General features: G+C 33.2%; 1 protein-coding gene across 1 annotated transcript; it reads right to left on the minus strand.

Annotated features, from left to right (window-relative positions):
* Positions 1 to 11,697: 11,697 nt before the first annotated feature.
* Positions 11,698 to 14,547, minus strand: LOC105619433 (glycosyltransferase-like protein gnt14). Its single transcript, XM_012200954.1, has 6 exons — positions 14,313 to 14,547; positions 13,286 to 14,135; positions 13,043 to 13,126; positions 12,766 to 12,965; positions 12,259 to 12,687; positions 11,698 to 11,894 (listed from the first exon to the last, which is right to left on the minus strand). Exons 1-6 carry the CDS (start codon positions 14,545 to 14,547, stop codon positions 11,698 to 11,700), a joined length of 1,995 nt encoding a protein of 664 aa, XP_012056344.1.
* Between the last annotated feature and the right edge of the window lie 12,499 nt (positions 14,548 to 27,046).

Raw genomic sequence — 27,046 nt, forward strand, 5'->3', positions numbered from 1 at the left:
AATTGTAATCAAGCATTTTGCAATAATAATAATGGATAAAGATAAAATTAATGACGAATTTTATTGGATGCACTCAGTGCGCATTAAAATAACGCGAAGATATGTTTATAAATAAACAGAAAGCGATTAAATCGTGTAATACTCAATACATTTTATTGTACTATTAAATAAAATATGTATTTCATAATTTGAAATATTTGCATTTCATTTTTATTCTTAAATTATACTAGTGTACAACGATTTTAATATCAATGCAGCTTTAATACATCAGTGCTTCCAATCAAATTCCTCGCCATAGTCCTCATTATACGGAGAAAGCAAAAATGTTTTTGGCGCAGCTTAATATTTCCGAAGAAAGGCTATCAAAAATAAAAAGATTACACCATTACTTCGTAATTTCTCTCTTGAGAAAAGGAAGTTAATAAGGCTCCTTGTTTGGTCAAGGAAGGTTTATAAAACGTAATAATAAACGAAATAAGAAATAAAAAATCCTCCTTAAAAAAAGGAAGGACTATGAATACAGATAATAGTCAGATTTTATATTTTAAGATAAATATGTCCGTCTTAAGTACGGTCTTAAGAAGTCATGAACAATCGGAGAGCGTATTAGCGTCTTAAGACATTACTTAATTATTTTATTTATAGTATTAGGTGTACAAGTATGAAATGACGATTTTTTTCCCCAAAAGAACACGTTAAATTCGGAAGAATGATAAAAAGAGATTTATTCAAAGTATGTTTCATTGCTAGTTACACATTTTTTCCATCTTTCGGGCAATTTGTGGATATCACGCCAGTAAAAATCTTCCCCTTTTGCCGCGAACCATTCATCGAGCCATTTTTTCACATCTTCGTACGAACCAAAACGCTGTGCGTGACCTATCGATGCAAACAAGTGGTAATCGGAAGGAGCCAAGTCTAGTGAGTAAGCCGCATGGGGTAGAACTTCCCAGCTGAATGCTTCTAACGTGTCCCGAACTGCCGCATGCGATGGAGCATTGTCATGGAGAAAAATGACCTTGTGTTGCCTCTTTTGGTCGTTTTTTAAGCAGCGAACGGTTCAAATCGATCAATGTTGTTGATAGCGTTTAGTATTAACCGTTTCGCCAGGCTTCAATAGCTCATAATAAATCACACCCTTCTGATCCCACCAAACACAGAGCATCGTCTTCCTGCAAGCGATTCGGTCTTGCGATCGATGTGCGCCTGGGTCTACTCATGATTTTTTGCGCTTGGGATTCTCAAAAAAATCCACTTTTCATCCCCAGTAACGATACGATGCAAGAATGACTTTCTTCTGTATCGTTCGAGCAAAATTTCACATGTGTTTTTGCGTCTCTCCATCTGTCTCTCGTTCAACTCATGTGGCACCCATCTGCCGACTTTCTGAATTTTTCCCATCTCTCATAGGCGATTGGAAACATCTTGTTGACTAACGCTTAATTGCTCTGCGAGTTGTTTTTGTGTTTGTGAATCATCTTCATCCAGCAATGCTTGCAATTCCACGTCTTCGTACTTTTTGGGCAGTTTTCCGAGTTCCTTGTCTGCAACATTGAAATCTCCAATTTTGAAACGCTGAAATCATCGTTCACACGTTTTTTGCGATGGAGCATGTTCACCATAAGCTTCTCCAAGTAAAGTCCGCAGCAGTTTTCTTCAAATGAAAAGTATAATTCCGCAGCAGTTTTCTTCAAATGAAAACAAAAAATTAATGCTGTCCGCGAATGCTCCTTATTTGGAGTACAAATTTCGTCATATTAAACACAGCAACACAATACTATGCAAATACTTTTCAAGCAACTCACTTTGCGCGTTTGACACTTGTTGATGGTACAATAAAATGGTGTATAATGTTAAATCTTTGTACTTCACACTGCATTGGTGCGCCATCTGTTTCTCAAATCGTCATTTCATACTTGTACACTTGGTATGCAATTGGACAATGTCTCTCTCTCTCTCTCTACATTTCCGCCCTCTTTGTTTATATTGATGTTCATGAGTTTCAAGAGCTACAACTGTGAAACTAAACATAGGTATTCATCAGGTCTGTTTTTATTTTAAAATTGTCTTAAATATAATGTCTTAAGATGCTAATACAGTCCTCGGATTGACTTACGATATCTTAAGATTGTACTCAAGACAGTATTAAATGTAAGAATCGACTATGAATACCTGTTTTGCGTCGTAAAGTTGGTATTGAATCTTTTAGCGTTTTCGGCCCGACCGGGTTTGCACCAACTTGGATTAGAAAATGCTTCGCTATTGGTTGATATTACACGCTCTACCAATAAGAGAGCACGAAACATCATTACTTTAATCTAGGTAGGCGAAAACGCTATTTCTTTTCACAAGGAAAATAAGTTGATATTCCTGTCGATTCTTCGAAACACAAATTCACTGCTTTTAAATACCAATTCATTACTTTAGCAAAGAATTTATGTTTTTAAAGTATAGTGAATCACTGTTATGATTTTTGAACCTTAAGTCATAAGAAATGGACAAATCATAATTAGTTATTCTCCTCGCATTCGACTGTAATTGGTCAATTTCTTACGGCTTAAGGCTTAAAACACTTATTGTACATCGGTATTGTAGATCGGTACAGACTTTTTAAATTCCAAATTTAACATTTTTAATAGTGACATTTTTGAGTCATTTATTACATTATATTATATATCGTTCTGTCTTACTCAAACGCATACATCTGTCCTTATCTATGCCAGCATTATCTATCGTAAGACTGCTACATGGAATTTCGATTCTGTTGATATATTCCTAGTCTTCGCAAAGCATTTCGTATACACGTATTTTCCACTCGATGAAAAAACTTTTCTTCTAGAATTTTAATTTTAGTTTTACAAACTCGATATTCGTTTTAGTAGTGTGACCTCAGTTACACGTTTATTTTTAAGATATGGTTTCTAAACTCTCTTATATCAAGCAAATATATACCTGAGGAGACAGCTACCCAGTCAGAAATAGTTCTTCGAAAAGATGTTGTTTCGACGTCGTTACAATGAAAAAGTAGTCGATTCAAAATTTGCGTCGAAATTTCAACATTTTCGAGTGATACAAAATTACATATATAGAGAGCAATGAGAGTTTGATGCATTTTTAATATTTTTGTGATACGTAATCTTATATTTTGAATATTTTTGTTCAAAGGTCGAATCGACATTTTCTTCGATTTCATTTCGATAATTGCAATATGCTCTAATCACAAAAGTTTTCTCAAAATTTTTCAGAATTTATAAATAATTTTATAACTTTTTAGAAAATTGAAATTTTTTTATACGAATCGGAACATTTTTTACAACTATCGATAAAGTCTACATCTTTTCTTCTAGTAATTCTTTGTATCTTATTTTATTGTTCTACTCCTGCTGAATAACATTATTTTTATTTGTACTTTGTAGTTTATTTAATATAATTTTATTACGTCACTTTTGTATTGAGAAATTTCAGGAAATAATGTCTCTTACCATAAATGCTGACAATCTATTAGCTGTCTCTTATCATAAATGAACATGAAATCAAGGAAAAATATCATCAACTCTATCAAAATCTAACTAGACTAAACTAACTTCTCGAATTGATATCGAAACGATCTCGATTTTTAAATTAATGAAATTTAAATGTTGATTTATCATACAAGTTTCCAATATTATTTGGAAGTATAAAAATACTATTAGTATCACTGCTACTGCAGTAATATTACTACTGATACGCAATAGTGTCAATGCTGAGCCAATAGTGTTACTACTGTAGTATATATAACGACATATGACGTAACATAGAACTACTTCCAATAATTGTAATATTTGGTATAAAAAATTTATTAGAGTAAAAAATACATATATATATATATATATATCATTAGAGCAATTAGTATTATTTCAGCTAATAAAAATAATATTTTACAATATTATTAAAAACAAGTTATTATCATAAGTATAATTATTTGTACATTACTATTATATTTAACATTAATTATATTTTTTTTATGTGTTTTTATGTGTTTTGCCTCTTTCACAACATCTTTGAACAGATATGTTACAATTTACATTCATTAGCATTATATAGATGTTCATGATTCTTCGAAGGAGCAATTCCCGTACGATCACAGAAATGAAACATGGTAAAAGGTTCAGATTCAGATGGATGACCGCGCATGAGTGCATCATAAAATTAGTTCTCGAATTCATAAAATAAATTTTTTTTTATAATTTTGTCGTGTATTCTCTGAAATATGATGCTAATCAATAATACTTATTTTCACAATAAAATTTCAATGAAACTTTAATGAAATTTTCTCCACTATTATGTTATTAGTGATATTACTTGTCGAATTTACTTATTGCATTAGTGACCATATTAATATATTTTTATGCTGACTAGATTAATTTAAGATTTTATTTCCAAATTGAAAATTAATCGAAATTGGAGCCAAAAATCCATCGAAATCAATAAAAATTTCGAAAATTTTCGACTTTTATTTTCGACGTCGAAATGACTTTTTTTTCAGAAATTATTTCTGACTATACAAGCCAAAAGTAAGTGAATTTTTTAACTTTTTTTTCTCATGAAATCCAGTTCAGCTGAGGTCCGTTTGTGCGTACTTTAATTCTGTAATAACAATTTTGCAATCCGTAAATCCAATTCGGAGATTTTTCACCGAGTGGAAATGATGGTAAAGTAGGACGACTTTAACATCTTTTTAAGGGGCTTAAGATTGCAGCACTTTTGCATAACGCACAATATATAAGTGAATCAACTAATCAGAATCTTTCTTTTCCTTTCATTTCACGGAAAAGAAGAATTTTAAATTGAGTTAATTCCCTTATGCACTATGCCAATGCTCGCAAAAATTTATACATTTCGAGCCGATTCCTACGGGCCGCCTATTCTTGAAAAGTATGGATCTGAGCACAAGAACAGTTACTTAGATTTAAATTGTAGATGTAAGTAACGCACAAGCTTTCACGTATGACGTACAACTTATTACCGTATTTCCAAGAAATAGCAATAAATCGTACGTCATACGCCAAAGCTTGTGCGTTACTTACGTCTACAACTTAAGTAGAGTCCTATATGAGAGAAGCGATATCGGCATCGCGATTTCTGATTGGATTTCTGATTGTTACCTCCCACCTTTATTAAAGCAGGGCATATTATGCCCATAGTGGAGAGCTGTCATATGTTTCCTTTCTACTAACTGAACTGGTACATATGGTATACATACCTAAAATAGGTATGTATAGGTATGTATCTTTGATATTTGCGAAACAAATTCTATTTTGCCTTCCTGGCAAAATAGAAACATAATTACAAAAATAACGTTGCAATAATTCAATAAAATTATGAAATTAATTGTATACAATATGCCGTTTACCTTTTTGTGTAACATTTTTAATTGCATTATTTAATCGCTATATTCAACAAGAAAACACAAAAATTAAAACATTAATTACTTAATCTCCAGACAGAGTTCATGATTCTTACAATGGAGTAAATAAATAGTTTCATGAGAATTAGTCAACTGGGAGGTGGTCAACTGGAGTGGGCTAAATATGGCGGTGCTGAACATATGCTAAAAGTAATAGTGAGGGATGAATGTCGCTTCTCTCATGTATAGGGCTCTAAACTTAAATCTGTAAGGATTGTTCCATCTTTTAGCAAATTTTATATTCTTGCTGGATAAGTAGTAAGATTACCCAATCACATACATGGATTACCAGATTTATCTCACAGATAAAATTTACCGAAAGGTGGAACAATCGATTCTAAGTAAGTGTTACAATTCTTGTGTTCACCTTATTGCATACGAAAAATTAGGAAATATACTGTTACAGTATATAACCCTGAGAGAGGAGAGAGAAACCTGAGAGAGAAACTTGAGAGAGAGGACATGACGGCTCAAAATCTAGAGCACTAGAAACGTAGATATTCGCATCTACTATTTTTATTCTCACTCCTTTCTGTCTCCATTTCATCACTAAACTGTGATGGGTTATAGTCATTACAAGTTATGATTTGTAATTGCTGCTTGAAAGTTTGTATCTCCTTTCATTCCATTTTTGCTCTCAAAATCAATTGAATATCTATCATAATATTAATGTAGGACCTGAAGAGTGTCTGGCGTTTAGGTTATTTCTATATAAGGTGCCAAATATGTCAATTTCAAGAAAAGGCTTGAAATTTCTTATCTGCGAGGACGTGTAGTGATATTTATTCACAAGTCATGTATTTATTTTACAGCAAGTCGAATATTATCCGCAGGAAATTTAAATAATCGAATATCTTTTTCTGATCTATTGATACATTTTACCGCAACGCAACAAGGCATTTTATAAATTTTTTTGCCTTCATTAATATATAATATTTCAGTTTTTTTATATCCTTTTCGTCTCTTATGCCTGTATTCATAATCAGACCTTGTACTTAAGGCTTCCTTAAATTTATATTAGATGCTCAGCAGCCAATAATTCGAGTAAATCTAAGATAAATTTAAGGAAGCCTTAAATATAAGGCCTGACTATGAATACGAGTATTAGTCTTATAATAAAATTTTGAAGTGCGGAAATACATAAATACGATATTACAAGGTTTCCAACAGCTTAGAAGGGGCTATAATCTATAACAATCGTAATGACCATAATCTTCTCAGCTCAGCGGCAGAGTAAGGAATGGGGAAAGGAGTATAGATAATATGCGAATATGCGAATACTCACGTTTATAATGTACAAGTCCGGCATGTTGCCGCGCACTACTGACCTCTGACAAAGTGGATGTAAACTACATAGCAACGTCTACTTTTCTTTCAGACATCGTCCATTTTTCAAGATTGGAGATAAAATCAATATTTGGTTCATATAATCGTGTTACATGTAGCATTACATAAACCAAATATTGATTCAAAGACCTAAGTTGAAAAAAAATTGTTGAATATAGAAAAAAGTCATCTTTTTTATAATAACATTTTTCTTTTTTCTGTATTTGGTATTATCACAAGTCATATTTTTACTTAAAATACCGAGAAGCACTAATAAAATAGAGAAAAAACACAAAATTTTATATAAAAGGAAAATTAATATTATTCAAAAACGGATTTAAAAATTAATTTTTGGTATTTAGGTACAAAATGTACCTAAATACCAGATAGGTAATGTATTATATATAATGTTACAATACATTATATATAAGTATACAATATAGTAATGTAATGTAGTAATGTTATACTAATAAAAATTATATTATATAAATAAAATATTGTCTTATATATAATATTATGATTTTTATTAAGTATATTTCAGGAATTATATTTATATTTATTATATTATATTTATTATATTATTAGTGGAATTGCAAATACTAAATAAAATCATAATGAAAATACTATTTTATGCATAATATTTATTGTAATATTTTAGTTACTTGCAATCTTTTGAATATAATAAACTTAAATTATTTTTGAGAAATAATTTAAGTTTTTTCCAATATATAAATTTTGTAGTCTGTAAATCACAAGACTCTTAATCAATTTATTTAAATACTTCAGATTGAAAGGATTACGATCAGTAATATTTCGAAAAAATTTCAGCTATTTATATTTCCGTAACTTTTTAGTTATATTTCAAGAAGATTGCAGATTTTTTCTGTAATATTTTAATAATCTTTTAACAAGATTTCATGTGCAAGAATCGCGGACATTTTGCTATTCCAGAGCTGTCTCAGAAATATTGCAGATATTTTGCAAATATCAACTTTTATGAAATGTTTCACTTTTAAGTTGAAATATTTTTGAAATATTTCTGAATTTTTTCGATTATTCTATGAATTCTGAAAACTTTCTGTACTATAGGACATACATGCTTTTATTATAATATTGATATCCAAAAAAAAGAGCGGAACTTTCGAAAATTATAGTCATATACGCGAGATTTGGTTCTCAGAATGTACGTATTGAAAACAATATGTCTCATCGGAAGTCACATATTTGCTCTGACAGAGCGGTAGAAATTTTGGAATTTCCGTATAGAGCCATATACGTGAATTTCCATATACATGAATTTCCATATACGTGAGATTTGATTTTCGAAATATGCTCATTAAAAACGATACATCTTGGGTGTGTTCGGGAAGACACTATTCGCGCTATTTAGCGCTATAAACTGTTCGCAGCTGCAGATAGCGCTAATAAACACGATCATGACGTCACTAATGATAGCGTCTTACGTCACAACTGCGCACTATCAACGTTATTCCTTCCAAGGTAGTGTATTGGTAACATTTATAAATCCGAAGGACTCTAGCATAGCGTTTAACATTTGTCAAAATTAGATTAACGTTTGAGAGGATTCTGTTCTCGAGTGATTTTTTCTCCAAATTTTTCTCTCTTAGAATTTCGTAGAATAAACGAACATACGTAATGTGTGGATTTCAAATTTTATCATAATGAATGCAATTTCAATTTTAATCTTTGCTGATGGTTTGCCACTAGGCTAGAGTGAACATAATTCTTGCTTGTGTATCATCTTTAATTTTTTAAAGTTTCTGCAAAATTCAACTTGTATTTGATTTCATTATAAATGTGAAAGAGGTATCTTGTTACTAGCAATTTTTTCCTTAATTAATTCCCTTCTAACGGAAAAAAGATACTATTGTGGTATTTCGCTACAGATGCTTAAGGTCCTTATTAAATATAGATATGCTTCTTCTTTTGAAATCGATGTTCAACAGATGTACAACAAATGCTCAAGGATTCTTCCTTTTATCTGATTAATTTACTTAGTGTAACTATTAATTTTTTGATCTAGTTTACATTGTTTACTTCGGCCTAGCGGCAAGTTATCATAGAGATTGCAATTGAGATTGCGTTCTGTTATTCACTACGAGAAAATAAAAAAATTTACGTTACAAATACTTTACAAAATTTTTTAAAATAATTTTTAATCATAGAGAAAAGTTTGATTGGTGATTGAAAACAGAATCTCCTACATTAATTTAACCTCGACGAATATATCTCTCTGGTTAAACGCTATCAACGCTACGCTAGGATCGTCATGGAGCTTGCTAATGCTATTGCGCTATTGGCTCCAAGAACAGCGTTGATAGCGTTTGCGTTCATAGCGCGAATAGTATTTCCCGAACGCACTCCTTATCGGAAGTTTCATATTTGTTCCAATAGAGCGGTATAATCTTTCAGAATGTCCGTATGAAGTCGTATATGCGAGCAGGATGTAAAAAGACAGATGTACAGGTTTCCGTGAATGCACAGTCGTCTAAAGTATAGAGCCAATCAGAAATCATTTAGGATGTCAGAATTCAATATGATTGCAAAATGATACATTGCATTGTTGTGGGGAAGAATTGTCGTAATATTTATTTAGACTTAAATTGTAGACGTAAGTAACGCATAAGCTTTCACGTGTGATGTACAACTTATTATCGTCTTCAAAAAAGGCAAATTGTACGTCGTATATTAAAGCTTGTGCGTTACTTACGTCTTACTTTTATAACTTAAGTCTTTAAGTAAGTGTAACGACAATTCTTATGCTCAGACATATGTTTGTTCCACTTCGCTTTGCATTTCTGGGCATTTCTTATTGGCTCACTACGATCGTTACGTCATGACACGTGACATCATATGTGCAATGGTATATCTGTCTTTTTACATCATGTATGTGAGGTTCTTGGCATGGTGTAAAAATAAAGTGAACCATTCCCACGGATGCGTAGTGGGTTGAAAGTAGTGGGGAGATGTGTTAATCAATCAATTTTTGAGTTCATTTGCAGAAATTCACATGATTCGTTCTGCAAATAAATACACTGCAAATTAGTACAATTTTGATTGGTCGAACTTTGCCATTATGCGCAATGGTTCTATCATGGTTCTTGGAATAAGCGCACTGAAAACGATACAGCTGATCAGAAGTCTCATACGATAGAGCAGTATAAACTTTCGGAAAGAGTCATATGCGCGAGGTTCGGTTCTCAGAATAAACGCATTGAAAACGATTGATCGAAATTCTTATATTTGTTCCGATAGAACGGTATAAATTTTCGTAATATTCGTACAGGATCATTATGTAAAGTTCAGTTTTTGGAAAGCGATATAAACTTTCAGAAAAATCATATATGCGCGAGGTTCCGTTCTTGAAATGTGCGCATTGAAAACGATATGTCTTATTGGAGTTTCATATTTGTTCCGATAGAGCGGTATAAACTTTCGGAAAGACCCATATACGTGCGTCGATCATACATGTATCGGAAAAATCAGATACAGAACCATATGGTAAGTATCTGGATTTTTATATTACACTTTTATATTACACTTTTATACTTCAGATAGATTCAAGTCTATCAGGAAATTCTTATATATATATATGGATCAGTATCTGCATTATATTTTGCGGTTTCGTATAAACTATATAAAAATTATAGTCTGATGAAATGATTAATATGATTTTTAGTAATAGATACGATTGAAATATTTAGTAAACATCTGTATTCATCCTAAAAATACAGGACAAAAACAAGATGGAAGTGGTAAGGTAGATCTTAAATCTCTATCGTACTCAATCGGTTCTTTTGATTTTTTTTAAGCAGAGTACACTTGTATACATTAAATAAAGGAATTCACCATAAATACAAAAAGGTTCATTGCATATTACGGGGTACAGTTATGAGATTTTTAAAAATATTTTATATATATTACACAATTAAACTATTAATAGCTAATAATAAAGTTTACATTTTTTTGCTTCATAAATTTTATAACCAAGTAATATTAATAAAGTTAAAATATATGTATTGATTCTTATTACATTTACTTGAAAAGAAACAATTATTATTAATTTCATTAAAAAATTTTATACAAATATGAACATATATGTAACACACACTTAATAATCAAAAAAGAATTTAAAAATATGTTAAATGTTAATTACTATAATATCTCTAATTGCTTATTATTGTAGTTTTTGACCGGAGAAATAATTGTTAAGGACAATGTTAGTGAAAATATTTTATATATTATATAGGGACATGAAGATTAAAATGATTTTCATATAATAATAAAAAGAGAATGTATCTTCAATTATATTGAATATTTAGCTAATATTCTAAGTTGTATAAAAACTGATTTTTACATAAAAATATATATGATAGTAAAAAATAAGATTCCTGTTTTGAACAAAAGTGTTTTAGATGTGCATACGTGTATATTGTCTAATAATTTATATGTTCAAGTATTTGTGTGCAATGCAAAATATATATATATATTATATATATATATATATATATCTGAATATATATATATATATATCTCTAAATTATATATAATGTTTATTAAAGCATATGTAGTTCAAACACATAGCTAACTAGAGAAATACATTATCAACGATATACTATACCATACATATAGGCAGTAACATTAATTACGTGAATATCAGAATTATATAATTATATAATATTGTTGTGCAATTTAGAATCATAATTAATTTCTTATATTGAATTTTATCATTTTACACGGTTAATATACACAATGTACTAAAATATTTATTATGTTTGCAATGCTACTTCTACGTCTTTCGCCGACTGCATTCTCACGAATGTATGTTTAATACGGAATAAAATCGGAAAAGTATAAAGAATTCGAAAATTTATAAGATCATATAATAGAATTCAATGTGACAGTTAAAATCTACCAATATTAGAAAAAGCAGCAAATAACGGTGCTCCAGATGTTGTCGTAGGTGATGGTTGCTGATCGCCGATATTTTTCAATAGATTACCTTGCAAGAGGCTGTCAAGAGCTTTCTGAACTGTCGGATCATTTAGGAGAGGTGAAGGTGAAACTCCTGTTGTTGTCGATGATGTGACCGTGTTTGATGCTATTAACATAAATACAATAAACATTTATAAATTTTATAATTTCACACAAACTATAAAGTACTATATCTATACATACGTAGATAAATTTTCTGAAGTTTATCTTTGATATATTAAACAAAAAACCTACATTTGATCTTCATTTAATTGCAAATAAAATTTTTTGCTCAGTACTGCAAAAATTTTTACTTGTTAAATATTGCCATGACTCTTTAGAACCAAAATTTCAATTTGCAAACATTTACAAAAATTTCAAATTTAAGAGTGAGTGTAGATATTACTATAATATTAAAATTTGATTGATAAAGAGCATGTAATTTATCAAATCGTTCTTGTCAACGCAATTTTATGATCTGTAATTTTTACCTGTCCCCCAATTAGCTGATGATACCGAGGTTGGTGCTGAAGTCGGTGGAGGTACTGGACTGGGTTCCATTGTTGTTGATGCAGTTTTACTATTATTTAAAATATTTAATATTCTTGTTTGTAATTCGGCCTGTTTCGGATCATTGACTGGCGCGAGTGACGTTTTTACTGGTAAATCTTTTGCATCACCTAGTTCAACTTGTACTTGTTCCTCACGTTTCATATCAAGATATTTTATGACGCGATCATATTGCAAAACCGTAAGCTGATGATTATCAGCCAACATATTAAGAAGAACTTGAATAGCATCCGGATGACGTTCGCTTGCAAGAGGAGTATTCAAAGGAACTGAACGACCACCAGATTTATAATTTGCGAAATCTCGTGAAATCAAGTTTATAGCATCTTCAACAGGCATATTTCTGTGTTCTACAAATAATAATAATATAATGTCAATGAATGTTATATTTGCAAGTATACGCAATGAATTTTTTGTATTGACTCTACCTTGTGGCAAACCATGTAAAATATTCAATGTTAATGAATGATGCTCGTGGTTGATAGGTGTAACAACTACAGCATAGAGGCAGCCACGACTTGCTATATTTCCCAAAACACGACCTAAAGGAACATCTTCATTTGGAAACAGCAAATCTACCATTAAACCAATTTGCTTCAAACGTAATTCGATATCTTCTGCATATTTCCTATATATTTAATAAGCAAAATATTATGTGTTGCTCAAATAAAGTAAAATCCAAACTGTAATCTTGTAAAATCTTACGTTAATACTTTATTAACAACAATAATTTCACAGTCATTCTTCTCAGCTGCAATGGCAAGATAATCAGATGATCCACTGGTGTTTCTGTAATATAAACAGATATTTTACTATCTGTACATATATTTTACTATCTATACAAATTAATAAATTGGTAATAATCGTATCTCGGAAACTTTATTAGAATTGTCACTATTTGTACATTATCTAAAATGAGATGTATTATTTTTACAAGAATGATTTTACCCAAAATTAGCATTTGTCTCTCTAAGTCCAGGAGCTTTGAAATCATCATAACGATTTCCACTATCATTAAATGAATCTCTAGGAAAATTATTGTTACGTAGTCTATCTCCTTGTTTAAGATCCCAGTCTCTATTTATTTTATCTTCCATCCGATTATTTCTATTAATTGGACTTCGATCTCTGAAATTATTTATGTTTGGATTATTTGGAATGTTCTGATTATTTTTATTTCTGTTTTTTCCTCCTCTTGACCCACGAGGTCTATGAATACCGCCAAGGCCTATCCCTGTACCACTAGCATTTTGGTTTTGATTATTGCCTGGGTTAGCTTGATTTCGATTTGGAATTCCTCCAGGCCTATTCTGATTTCCCATTTGATTATTATTTCCAAATTGATTGTTAGTGCCTCTATTTTGATTGCCATGACCAAGCTGATCATTTCCACGATTTGGATTGTTTGTATTAAATTGATTATTTCCACGATTTTGCATGGGATTATTAAAATGATCATTTCCACTATTATTATTATTATTATTATTATTATTATTATGCTTCCCATTAAACTGATCATTATTCTTACTTCCAGCCTGATTTCCATCATCAAAATGATTATTTCCTCCACTCCTAGATGGAGCGTTCAAATCTTTTTGATTGTTACCAAAGATATTGTCATTCCCAAAGCTCTGATTCATCCCACCAGCATAATTTGGTTTATTCATACCAAATGATTCATTTGCATTATTGAATTGATTCATGGAATTAAATTGATTATTTAATCCACCCATTTGTTTTGTATTTGTATTTCCTGGATTACCACTAGATTGATTATCTTTCTTTGCTGGTCTAACATCTACAAATTAAAATTATAGAAAAAAACAATAAATTTGAATTATTTCTCTACATATATTCTACATATTTTTCAAGATAAAAAAAATTTAATAAAAAGAATCTTAATTAAATAAAAGAATAGATAACGACATAAGGAAAAGAAAAATGAAGCATATCTAGTTGCATCTGTGTAATATACCTATACGTCTGCCTTTAAACATTGCACCATTCTCCTTTTGAATAGCATTTTGTGCAGATTGCTCTTCTTCAAATTGTACAAATCCAAAACCTCTGTTTATTACTGATGCTATAATAGTGCCATATTTGGCGAAATGATCCTCCAACTCCAGCTTCGTAATATCGTCAGTTTGTAAATGACCTATAAATATACGGCTAGATGCAGTAGCAGGATCTTTTAAAAGCCTGGCACTCATCCTGATTTCATCAAAAGATCCTTGTAGAGAATCAATAGATTGAAAGATCTAAGAAAAATCGAAACAGATACAATGTATAAAATTACAACTTATCGATCATTGTGTAACATCAGATATTATTTAATACATCAAAACATATTAAATTATGTAAAATCTGACACCAAACTAATTCCTACATGAGTTCCAAAGCATTTATTGAATTGATATAAGTCAATGGAACGAGAAATTATATATCACCACTGAAACTTACTTTATATAGCTTTTTCACAAAACTTAATAAGAATCTTCGTCAACCGTTATTTATATGTTTTGGAAAATATTGTTGCGAATCGCGATTAACAACCACTTCACAACAGAGACATCTTGCCAAAACGAATCAATGGTACCAATTTTTAGTTACAAAACAAGAGAAATTTAGGAAATTTTTCATAGTGCATTTTCACGAGCCGCTCAAGGTGCGATTACATGTAGTACGATAAAGCAGGGGATCGATTCTGTATCTTCAAACAAGGTGAAAATTATAAAAGTGAACAAATTTATGAGATGTTGATCAATGAAATTATTAGTATTATAGTAAATTCGCTCACTTTTGTAATTTTCATCTCGTTTCAAGATATAGAATCGATCCCCAGTACGGGAATCCGTTTGACTCTAGTGACAAATAAATTTTAATATGAATTTTTAAAAATATATTAACTTATTTCTATGCACATTTCATCAACATTCTTATTTTTCAACGAATTTACTTAATAATAGCATTTAAATCAATTAATTCTATTAAAAAGTTCTTAGAATGTGAATTTCTCACTGGCCCGTGCCGCTTACCGTATTATATGTAAGGGTGGAGTTTCATGAAGCGTTTTTGCCGCGTATCGCATAATTGCATAACCAATAATCAGTAAATGCGAAACCAGTGGATCGTATCTGATTACGCGGTAAATACATCTTATAAGACTTAAGGTTGCGATTATATGGAGCGCGGTACGCAGTACAGTAACTAATAGTAACCAACTAGGAAACCGCGTATCATGTACCGCTTATTTCTTTCACTGATATTATATGGAGCGCGGTTTGCGGATAAGCTAATAACAATTATATATGCTATTCAAATTATATATGCTATATACATTGCTATGTACTTTTTAATGGAATTAATTGATTTAAACGCAATTATTAAGTAAATCTGGTAAAAAAATAAGAGTATCGATAAAGTGTGTATAAAAATAAGTTAATATATTTTTAAAAATTCATACTAATATGGGTTTGTTACTAATCCGTACTGCAAACCGCGTGCAAACCGCGCTCCATGTAATATCAGTGAAAGAAATAGGCGGTACATGGTATGCGGTATTTCCTAGTTGCTTAGTTAGTTACTGTTAGTAAAGCTCATGGCACATACAAAAACGTAAGACATAATCAATAAGCGAATTGCCCAATCACAGTAGAGACCGTAAGGCTAGTAGCGAATCCAATCTAACGATTCCTTAAGCCAGAATCAGACTACACATTGAAGAAGAGAAATGAGATTGAAGATTGAAAGATTGAAGTTTGATCAATCAAAACTTCTTTTTTCTCATTGGTGAAATTTCAATCTTTAATCTTTAAGTTGATTGATCGCAAATTTGTTACGACAAACAACCAATATGAAGCATTAATTTCAAAATGCAAGAGATTTAAATTGGTTGTCACCTACTTGCGATCACAAACTTGCAACTAATGTAGAACTGGTTTAACAGATGTTGGATTCATACTGGATCCGATGTGTGTCGTATGACGCTCTGCAATCAATCAGAAAGCAGAATTTTATTTTGTATCGATAAGGCTATTCTATTGGTTCTTATCGGAAACGTCGTAAGCATCATGCGACTTTAAAATTAAAATTGGATTGGCTGACGCAATAAGCTGTGACGTCTATGATACGACTAACAACGTAGAATGGTCTATACAAAGCAAAATCCTGTTTTCTGATTGATTGCAGAGCGTACGATGCACGTTAGATTCAGTGTGAATCTTGAATCAAGAGGAGAAAAGAAGTAAGCAACACGGTTTGCGCGGTTCCTATAATTATCTAGTTATAATAATTGTATCGCGTACCACGCTACATATAATCGCACCCTCAAAGATTCGTGACACTTCGTGTCCAACCCTTTGGGCCAGTTTCACTAATGCCGATCAAGCTTAATCATTAACTGTCAACCACCATAATTGATCAATTCTACTAAACAGCAAACGCGATTAGTCAATCAACCGATTAAGCTAATTGGTATTGATGAAACTAGCCTTATGACTATAGACTGCGTTCAGCAGAAAAAACTAATCAGTTAGTGCTTAGTGATTCTTTAATATAATTGTTTCCTACACTTAGATCCAGTGAAGAACTAAAAGCAATAACCAATCATATTAAAGAATCACTAAAGTCGGTGGCACGTGATGCTTGTTTTCCTGTTGGATTGCTAACTGAATTAGAATCTTGCCATCGTCTTGGCTGCGATGCTGTCAGTGCCAGCATCATAGCTAATACAGTGACAAAATTCTAATCCAGCTAGAAATCTAATAGGAAAACAAGCATTGTGCCACAAGCTTAAGCGCTAACTAAGGCATGCGTTCCGAAATTCATTGCCAGTGCTAAAAATCTATAGCACACGTAACATATACTGTAGTTGCAGCACTGGCAGTGAATATCGAAATCCTGGGAAACGCATCCTGGGTTGTGTTCTAATAGCTGTGTCGAAAATATTCTTTTTAGTTTTGAAATTGGTAGCGCTAACATAACTGTTCCGTAAGAGACTAGCTGATAATGTAATTTCCATTTGTGAAGCGCTCCGCCTAAAAGGAATAGGGAACAGAGAACAGAGAATAAGAATTTCATCTATTAGAAACTGTATATTCCACAATACATGATTTTTGATAAGTTAAAATTCTTATTCTCTGTTCTCTGTTCCCTGTTCCTCTTATTATATGGAATCCTTAACAAACAGTGTCAGCTAATCTCTAAAGCCGGTTCTGCATTAAGCGGTTGCAAGCTGATCGTAAGTTTGTTGCGACAATCAATCAGATTGCAACTAATGTAGAACCGGTTTTACAAAATACAGTTATGTTAGTTACAGTACTACTGTTACTGTAATTAACATAACTACTACCAACCTTGTAACTAAAAAATAATATTTTCGACATAGCTATCGGAACACAATCCTGATTAGTTTTTTTCTCTGCTGAATATCGATCATGTTTTGCGAAAACATGACAAGTGAAAAATTTTAATATGTATACATGTACAGTCATTGACTAAAACATTACAACACTTTTTTTCGATTGATTTCAGAATACAATCTGCTCACCGAGCGATTGGTTCTTATTTGTCAATCCACAAACAAAAATCAATTACTCAGTAAGCTGCGTTCCGAAATCGATAAAAAAAATGTTGCAATCTTTTTGTCCCTGACCATACATATACACACACACATATTCATAAATAATTTTCACATTTTCGCTCTAGGAAAAAAGAGACGATAATTATTCAGTTTAATCCCTCAAAAATCAATAATATTAGGTGTACAACTTTGCTTCTGCCGTTTTTTTCCGAAATTCGAGGTTTTATTGTAAAAAACTGGTTATACATTTATGATTCAAAGTATTATCCATCGCTGGCCACTGTCCCATCTTTTGGGTAGCGTACGAATTCCGCGTCGAAAAAACTGGTCATCTTTTGAGGTCGAGCATTGTCATGCTGCAAAATCTTTATCGTGTCTCTCGTTGTATTGCGGCCGTTTGTCAATGCTCGGCTCAAACGCATCAATTGCGTTCGATACCGATCGCCTGTGATTGTTTCAGTCGGTTTTAACAGTTCATAATACACTACGCCCAGCTGGTCCCACCAAATACAGAGCATGACCTTGGAGCCGTGAATATTCGGTTTGGCCGTCGACGTGGAAGCATGGCCGAGAACTCCCCATGATTTTCTGCGCTTGGGATTATCGTAATGAACCCATTTTTCGTCCCCAGTCACAATGCGATGCAGAAATCCCTTCCGTCTTTGCCTTTCAAGCAACTGTTCACAAGCAAACAAACGCCATTCAACATCTCTCGGCTTCAATTACGGCACCCAATTTCCTTGCTTCTGAATCATTCCCATGGCTTTGAGGCGTTTTGAAATGGCTTGTTGAGTCACTCCCAATGATCGTGCCAATTCTTCTTGATTTTGACATGAGTCTTGCTCAAGTAATGCCTCCAATTCTGCATCTTCGAAAACCTTCTCTCTTCCACCGCTATGCCGGTCTTCGACGTCAAAATCACCGTTCTTGAAGCGTTGAAACCACTCACGACACGTTCTTTCACTAATAGCGGCCTCACCATAAATATTTGAGAGCATTCGATGAGCCTCAGCCGCAGATTTCTTCATATTGAAGCAAAAAATTAAAACCTCCCGCAAATGACGAGAATTTGGCTCGTAAACTGACATTTTCAATCGAGAATAACTTTATGATGCAGACACAAATCGACTAATGTTTCTATGGGGTTAAGTTGACAGATGCCCAAGTTTATTGTATGACGTCTATGATCTATTTATTTCCACCACGACCACCACTTACCGCTAAAGCCATCTATAGGAAAACGGCGGAAGCAAAGTTGTACACGTAATATTAGGCTTCGATGTGTCTTTGCATGAAATGATAAAATCTGGCAGAGAAAAAAGTGTCTCTGTCTCGCAAAGATATTAAGCGTAAAGTTGATGAGATTAGGAAATCTATCACAGTCACGAAAGAAGGTCTATTGTATTGTTGTATATGGCTTTTGACTTTCCACGTGATCTTCACCCCTCCTTTCCCGCTGAGACGTGTTCAGATTTCCACCCGGGTGTTTTCCGGATGTTATGTTATTCTTGTTTAACATTCGGTAAATAACAAGGATAGAATAATACTTGAGTGGCACTAGATGAAAATCTGAACATAAGGTTTGTCGCATCATATGCTCCAACATGCCCAATACGCTGCACAACAGTCTAGATATATCAGTTGCGACATTGAGCGTCGGCGTCTTTGTAGGAGAGACGATCTGTGGCCATTTTGACAACTGTATACGCGCTCACATTTAAATATTTTAACTAAATTACAACACTGATTACTATGAGCGTTTTTAAATAAAAGACGCATGATACAATGTATCACAATAAATTATTTTTGTTTAATATTGCAAACAAGGATAAAATTGAATAATTGTTTTAAGCTATGTCATTTATGTTTCTTGCTGAAAACCGTATAGTATAATAGAAGAATTAGAATAATACAGAATTAGATAATAGGATAAAAAGTTTTTAAAAATAAAATTTAAAAATTAAATTAAAATAAGAAACAAAATAAAATAATATCCATTATTTACAATTAATACTGTAAATCATATATCATTCTGTATTTATTTTTTAAATATTTTTACTTTTACTATTATGTTCATATTATATATGTAATCATTAAAATACATAATAAATAAATAAATATTAAAAAAAATTAGTATGATTATTAGTAAACAATAATAAAAATTATCAAATAAATATTGTAATAGAATGAAATATTCAGTCACATAATGATTAAAATAAAAACGATGAATGTATAATTGTAAATTTACTTTTTAGTATGAAAAATAAATGTAACTTTAAATACTACTTAAAAACACAAATTATCTGCTTTAAAAACAACAATTCATTGCTTTAAACATATAAATTCTCTGCATTAGTAGTTTGTGTTTTTAAAGTGGAATTTGTATTTTTTAAAGTAGTGAATTTGTATAATTAAAGCAGAAATACATTATGCTGTATCAAGTCGGGATAACAGATATTTAATCTCTAAAGTCTCGAACTTAATGCTTAATAGTTCAATTTACAAAACCAATCTCCACATTTTTTCATTTCAGGGTCAGATTTTTTTCATTTCATGCAAAAACGTGTTGAATGAGATTAATTTCATCAAAATCGGAGGACCCTCTTTTAATATAACCAGACTGAATTTTATTATTCGTTCGATATCACAATCTTGCGTTCCTAGTTTGGTTAGATTATAAGTAGCCATCTTCTCTGTGATACAACTGACGCATGCGCGTGACAAATTTGTCTTATCAAAAAAAGTCGTATGTCGCAACTGGTATATTTAGACTGTGCCAATACGTTCGCGTCGCGTTATACTTCATGAATCAATTAAAAGCACGCTCCATTTGCCTCATTTCAGAAGGTGGTACGATTGGGGCAAGTTACCATAGATTTATAAGATAGATGGAGCGAGAGAAGCTGAAGAACATTAAAGGATAGTTCTTCTCCAGACACAGTTGTTTCTCTCTTTTACAGTAAGCGGTGGGAAGTCAGTCTTGATTGTAAGGCTACAACTCTCGAACATCTATCTTCGTTTCTCTCGGTCACTTCCCAGCTTGCCGTGGCCAATCAATTCACCATTAGAAAAGAAGAGAATTACTCCGCGATTATTTCTTTTTCTTTTTATCAAGTCTTCAGCTCTCTCGTATGAATGCTCCGTCTATCTTATAAATCTATGCATGTTATGCACGCATGCGTAATGGTTGAAAATGTACTGTATCGAAAAAAGTATTTCAGATTCATTTTGTATAAAAACGCGTTTAATAAATGCTTTTGATATAAATATAAAAATATATAACAATATAATATAATATTAATAAAATGAAATAATAAAATAAAATAAAATAAATAAATAAATAAAATAAAATAAAATAAAAAATATAAATAAATAAAATAAATAAAATTAGAAAATTTTTTTGTTTATTATTTACGTTGAATAATTTGTCAAATTTTTGTTCAATATATCTTTTATAAATGTTAATGATATAATATAATTTTTTGGCTCGCAGTCCTCTTTTGTTATACTAAATTTAAAATTAGAAAAATTAAAAAAAAATAATATTAATACAATAAAATAAAATATAATATAATATAAAAATATAATATAATTTTTATATTTATTAAAAACGCATTTATTTTGTATAAAAACGTTTTTAAAATAATATTAATAATAACACAAAGTACTCGAAACGAAATGAGGCACATGTCCGACCTGTTCGAGTGATCTCACGTATTAGGTTAGGTGACATGCTCATTGTCCTAAATCCGTTCGTGTCACTGAACATTAGAGCACATGAATGCAATTGCTCCAACTGCCTTCTGTGATCCAAGTGCCCTCTAGGTTAATTTGAAGCATGCGACGCGAACAAAACTATAGCCTTGCAAAAAGACACAACTTCTATAATTGTACAGTCAGAGTCTAAAAGGTTGCAACACTTTCTTTTCGATGGATTTTGGAATGCAGCTTGCTTCCCAAGCGATTGGTTCTTACTTATGAACCCATAAATAAAAACCAATCGCTCGATAAACAAGCTGCATTTAAAAAAAAGGGCAATCTTTTAGGTTTCGATTTTTGAGTATATAGACAGTAGTGATTACTTCGGGGCGGCTGTACTGTATGTTATATGTACCAGGTGTATAAGCTTAAATCCGCTGTTTGCTCATAGGTGGCATTAGTGAGCGTACAAAGTTACCTTGGGCACACAACACACTTTTTTTTATGTGTTTGACATCTGTCAACATTAACCAGTGCACATCATCAGCAATTTTATACAACAACATACATTTTTTCTTTCGATTCTTTTTAATCATGTCTAGTTTTTTGTTAAAAAAAAAGCATATGCGAGAAGCTTTGCTTTTTTGTTTCAATTTGAAGAAATCGGCTGCCGAATTGCATCGAATACTTGTGGAGGCCTATGGCGACAATGCTTTATCGGAAACAACGTGCAGAGATTGGTTTCGCCGGTTCAATGGCGGCAATTTTGATCTGAGTGACAAGAAGCGTGAAAATCGGCCCAGGAAGGTTGAGGACTGTCAATTGCAGGCTCTTTTGGACGAGGACGACTCAATCGCAAAAAATGTTTGCCGAACAATTGGGTGTTTCTCAAGCAGCCATTTCCATGCGGCTACATGCCATGGAGAAAGTTTAAAAGATCGGAAAATGAGTGCCTCATGAACTGAACGATAGACAGATGGAGCGACGCCAAAACACATGTCAAATTCTGCTTGCCAGACAAAAAAGAAAGTCGTTCCTGCATCGGATTCTGACAGGCGATGAAAAGTGAATCTATTTTCAGAATCCTAAACGCAAGAAATTTTGGGTTGATCCCGTCCAACCATCAACATCTTCCTCAAGATCAAATCACTTCGGACGAAAGACGATGCTGTGCGTTTGATGGGATCAGGAGGGTGTCATCTACTATGAGCTGTTAAAATCTGGTGAAACTGATGTTAATGCTCATCGCCACCAACAACTGATCAAATTGCACCTCTGCGTGAAAAAAGGCCGCATTATCGGAAAAGACATGACAAGCTGATTTTCCTTCACAACGCACCATCGCACATGTCAACAATGGTCCAAAACTACTTGGAGACATTCAACTGGGAAATGCTACCTCATCCCGCTTACTCACCAGACTTGGCACCTTCTGACTATCACCTGTTTTCATCGATGGGCTACGCGCTCGCTAAGCGGCACTTCGATTCTTACGTCCGAAAATGGCTTGATGAATGGTTTGCCTCGAAAGATGAAGAATTTTTTTGGCGTGGTATACACAAATTGCCCGAAAGACGGGAGAAATGTATAGTTAACGAGGGCAAGTACTTTGACTAAATTTGTTTTTGCTTTCTAGGAAAAAAAATGTTTTTTTGACTAAAAAACAGTGGATTTAAGCTTATACACCTGGTATGCTTTATACGTTTCATACATATTATACAATAAGCACTATTCCACTATTTACATAACAGTCGAGACGTCGGTGGTCAGACGCCTTGTGCGTTTCGACTAGTGATTTACCATTCCGAGTTCGAGTTATGTCGGCGCCCCACATAATGTCGACTTATTGCGATAAGGCTCGAGGCAATCTAATTATTTGCCTCAGGATCATGGATGAGCCAATATATTTTTAAACTATTTTAGCTTTCGCAGGGAGAAGGCTGATCAAGTTGAAAGCTCGGTGCCTTGGGGCTAGGCTCAGGTTATCGAGCGATTCTTGTGAAGCGTCCCCAGGAAGTGGCGTCCCGGCGGCACCTGAAGCACTGGCCGACCAGTGTCGCGCGTGTAGGCAACGCAAACTGGGAGAGGCTACAAAAATCCGACCGACGATCGAGATCGGAGTCCCGCGGAGACTGGACAATTGCTCTCGCCCAGTTATGGGTAGGATTTGCGAGGTTGATAGCTACATGCTTAGAGGCCTCTAGCCCCGACGGATGAACCCCGATCATGTTCGGGAACCAGCCTGCATAGCTGGTAGAGTGTGGAGTTGCTCGCTCCAACCAGTGAGTTGCTTGCTGGGATCTATATCCCGCGAGCGCGACTGGGAGTCTCGGCATAACCATGACGCGCTGATCGGACGTATTCTGTATTCCACGCCTATGGAGGCCGTGTGAATTGAGTTTAAATGCAGGTAAAATACTCACACACTTCTGTCTACATAACAGATTGACGATCGTGTTATGTAGTAACACTCTTTTAGTCAACTTTAACGTTCAATATCTCGCTTCGCAGAGACTTTTTTCTGTCAGATTCTTTCATTTTACAAAAACGCGTCGAATAAGCCTAATTTTATTGAAATCAGAAGTGAGGTAGCTTTTCTGAATTACTTTCATTTTGTCTCTGTGACAGATTTTTGAGATGCAGGTGTTAAACTGAATAATTATCAAAGGCCTAGTTTCCACCGAGGGTTTAAACTGGATCGGAATGTAAGAACCAACCAACTACAGTCGAGCATTCACCCGTCGTTCGACTGTAACAAGGGAATACTCGATTGTAGTTGGTTGGTTTTTACTTTCTGATCCGGTTTAAACCCTTAGTGAAGAAATTAGGCCAAAGATACAATCAATGTCCTGAACGCAGCCTATGGCTGCATTTCACTTATAAAATTAGTCACACATACTTTCTGTAACTTTAAATGTAACGTAGATTTTCGACTAATTGAGTTGCTCGATCGTCTGTAACCGTAATTGTAATAATCGAGCATGATTGGCCGAAATCTTATTGTTACTGTTATGGAAAGTGTGAAACTAGCTTAACGCTCGTGGCATCATTTCATTGTTGCCGTTTATTAAATATTAAACAAGGATATTAATGAACGCAATGTTCAATGAATTCAACAGTTGAGTCTTCTGATGCGTCCATTCATGAAACTTTATCCCTAGGATGGAAAGTGAAAAGTAAATTTTAATCATTGAAGTTAATGGAGAAATTTTTTACTTTTTCTAAAAAAAGTTTCATGATTAATACAGGGTGGGCCATCTAGCGTTTGGAATTTCAACTACCGGTTATTTTGAGTTTGAAAGGCATAATAACATTTATGACGTATCAGAAATTTAGTTTTTTGTTTGACATTTACGAAATGGGTCGCTATACGCTTGAACAAAATTGGGAAATATTGAAAACTTACTTCCAAAATGGTGAGTTTTCAACCCAAACTGTAAGAAATTTACGTGGAAAATTTGGTAGAAAAGAAATGCCTTCAACGCAGTTTGTGGATCAATTTGTGAAGCGAATTCGGATCCTTATTGGATAAAGCAACTCGTTCACGTGTTCGTCTAGTAAAGTCAACCGAAAACATTGCTGCTATTGCTCAGAGTGTGCTTGAACAACCATCAACATCAACTCACCATCGTTCTCAAAACTTGAACATTTCACGCACTTTTTTGAGAAGAATTTTGAATAAAGACCTCGGTATGAAGCCATACAAAGTTCAATTAGTACAAGAATTGAAACCGCATGACTATCCGATGTGTTTTCAGTTCGCCCAATGGGCTGAACAACGCTTGATTGAAGATGAGCATTTTTACCGAAAAATCATCTTTTTTGACGAAGCTTATTTTCACCTCGGTGACTATGTGAACAAACAGAATTATCGTATTTGGGGGTCAGAGAATTCGCACGTCGTCATGGAGAAGCCGATGCATCCACAACGAGTGACTGTTTGGTGTGGTTTTTGATCCAGCGGCATTGGGCCATTTTTCTTCGAAAATGAGCAAGGAACTGCCGTCACTGTCAATGGCGAGCGCACCTTGCCACACAGCCAGCGCTAAAATCAATCTTTTGCGCACTGTCTTCGAAAATCGCATAATCAGCCGAAATGCTGTCAATTGGTCGCCTCGCAGCTGCGATTTGAGTCCGCTGGACTATTTTTTATGGGGAACCATCAAGGATGAGTGTTACGCTAACCAGCCAGAAACGATTCAAGAATTAAAACATGAAATCAAAATTGCCATCGATGAAATACGCGCTCAGTGGAAAATGTACTGAAAAATTGGATTAATAGAATAGAATGATAGAGGTATTGTGCAGTCAATCGTGGAAGTCATTTGAATGAAATTGTATTTCATGTTTAATGGCAATGTACTACCTTTTCAATAAAGTCACAAACTTTAAAAAATATTCATGCTTTTTTTTTAGAGCCAAATTAAATTCCAAATTTTAAATGGCCCACCCTGTACTCATGATAAACGATGCTCGCGAGTGTTACGAGTATTAAATGGAACAAAGCCTTAAGATAAATACTCATGGGTGCGTCATTTGACGCGCGCGTCAAATTGAAGACACACTTTAAATTGAAAAAATAACTAGATTATCCTATATGTCGCATTTGAAGCGTTTTTTTACAGTTTAATTTATCCAATTTCAAATAGTGTTTGACAGCATTTAGTTTTGTTTGGTATTAAAATCGAAATGGGAACAGTATTGGAGGAACAGTATTGGGAACATATATAGTTCGATTTCATTACCAAACAAGACTAAACCGCTAAATGTTGTCAAACGTGACGATGCCATTTGAAGTTGGATAAATTCAACTGTAAACACTTCAAACGCAACAATGTTAGAAGTTATTATAATCTAGTTATTTTTTCAATGCTGCGTGACATGCGCATCAAATGGCTTGCCCATGGTTGCATTCAGCGGACTCAACAGTTGAGTGAGCGCTCGCTGTTATTGGTGTATTCTTTTAGATTATTCAATCAGCATAGAGCTGGAAAAATATGCAGCGTTTACTCAATTGTTGAATACGAACGCAGCCACGAGTTCTTACCTTTATGCGGGGTCTATAATAGAAGTCGTAGCAGTCGTAAAGTCGTAGAAAATTAACCAATCGAATATGAGAAGAATAATCGACTATGATTATTCAATTTTCTAAGATCCAATGACCACTACGACTTCTATTGTAGATTATAGCCCCGCATAATGCGTGATCTACAATGGCAGCATCAGCAATGAGGATGAGGTTGTAAGAATAAGAAATTGACCAATCATAATCGATTATTCTTCTCACATTCAACTATGATTGATCAATTTTGTTACTCTTTCAACTTCATCCACTATTGCTACTGCCATTGTAAATCACGCATTATCCCATACATGGCGAGGCATCTAATTAGCCGTGATAGAAGAGGATAAAGCACTCGTATATATCA

This window comes from Atta cephalotes, assembly GCF_000143395.1.
Source record: "Atta cephalotes unplaced genomic scaffold scaffold00021, whole genome shotgun sequence".
In the NCBI taxonomy this organism is placed as follows: domain Eukaryota; kingdom Metazoa; phylum Arthropoda; class Insecta; order Hymenoptera; family Formicidae; genus Atta; species Atta cephalotes.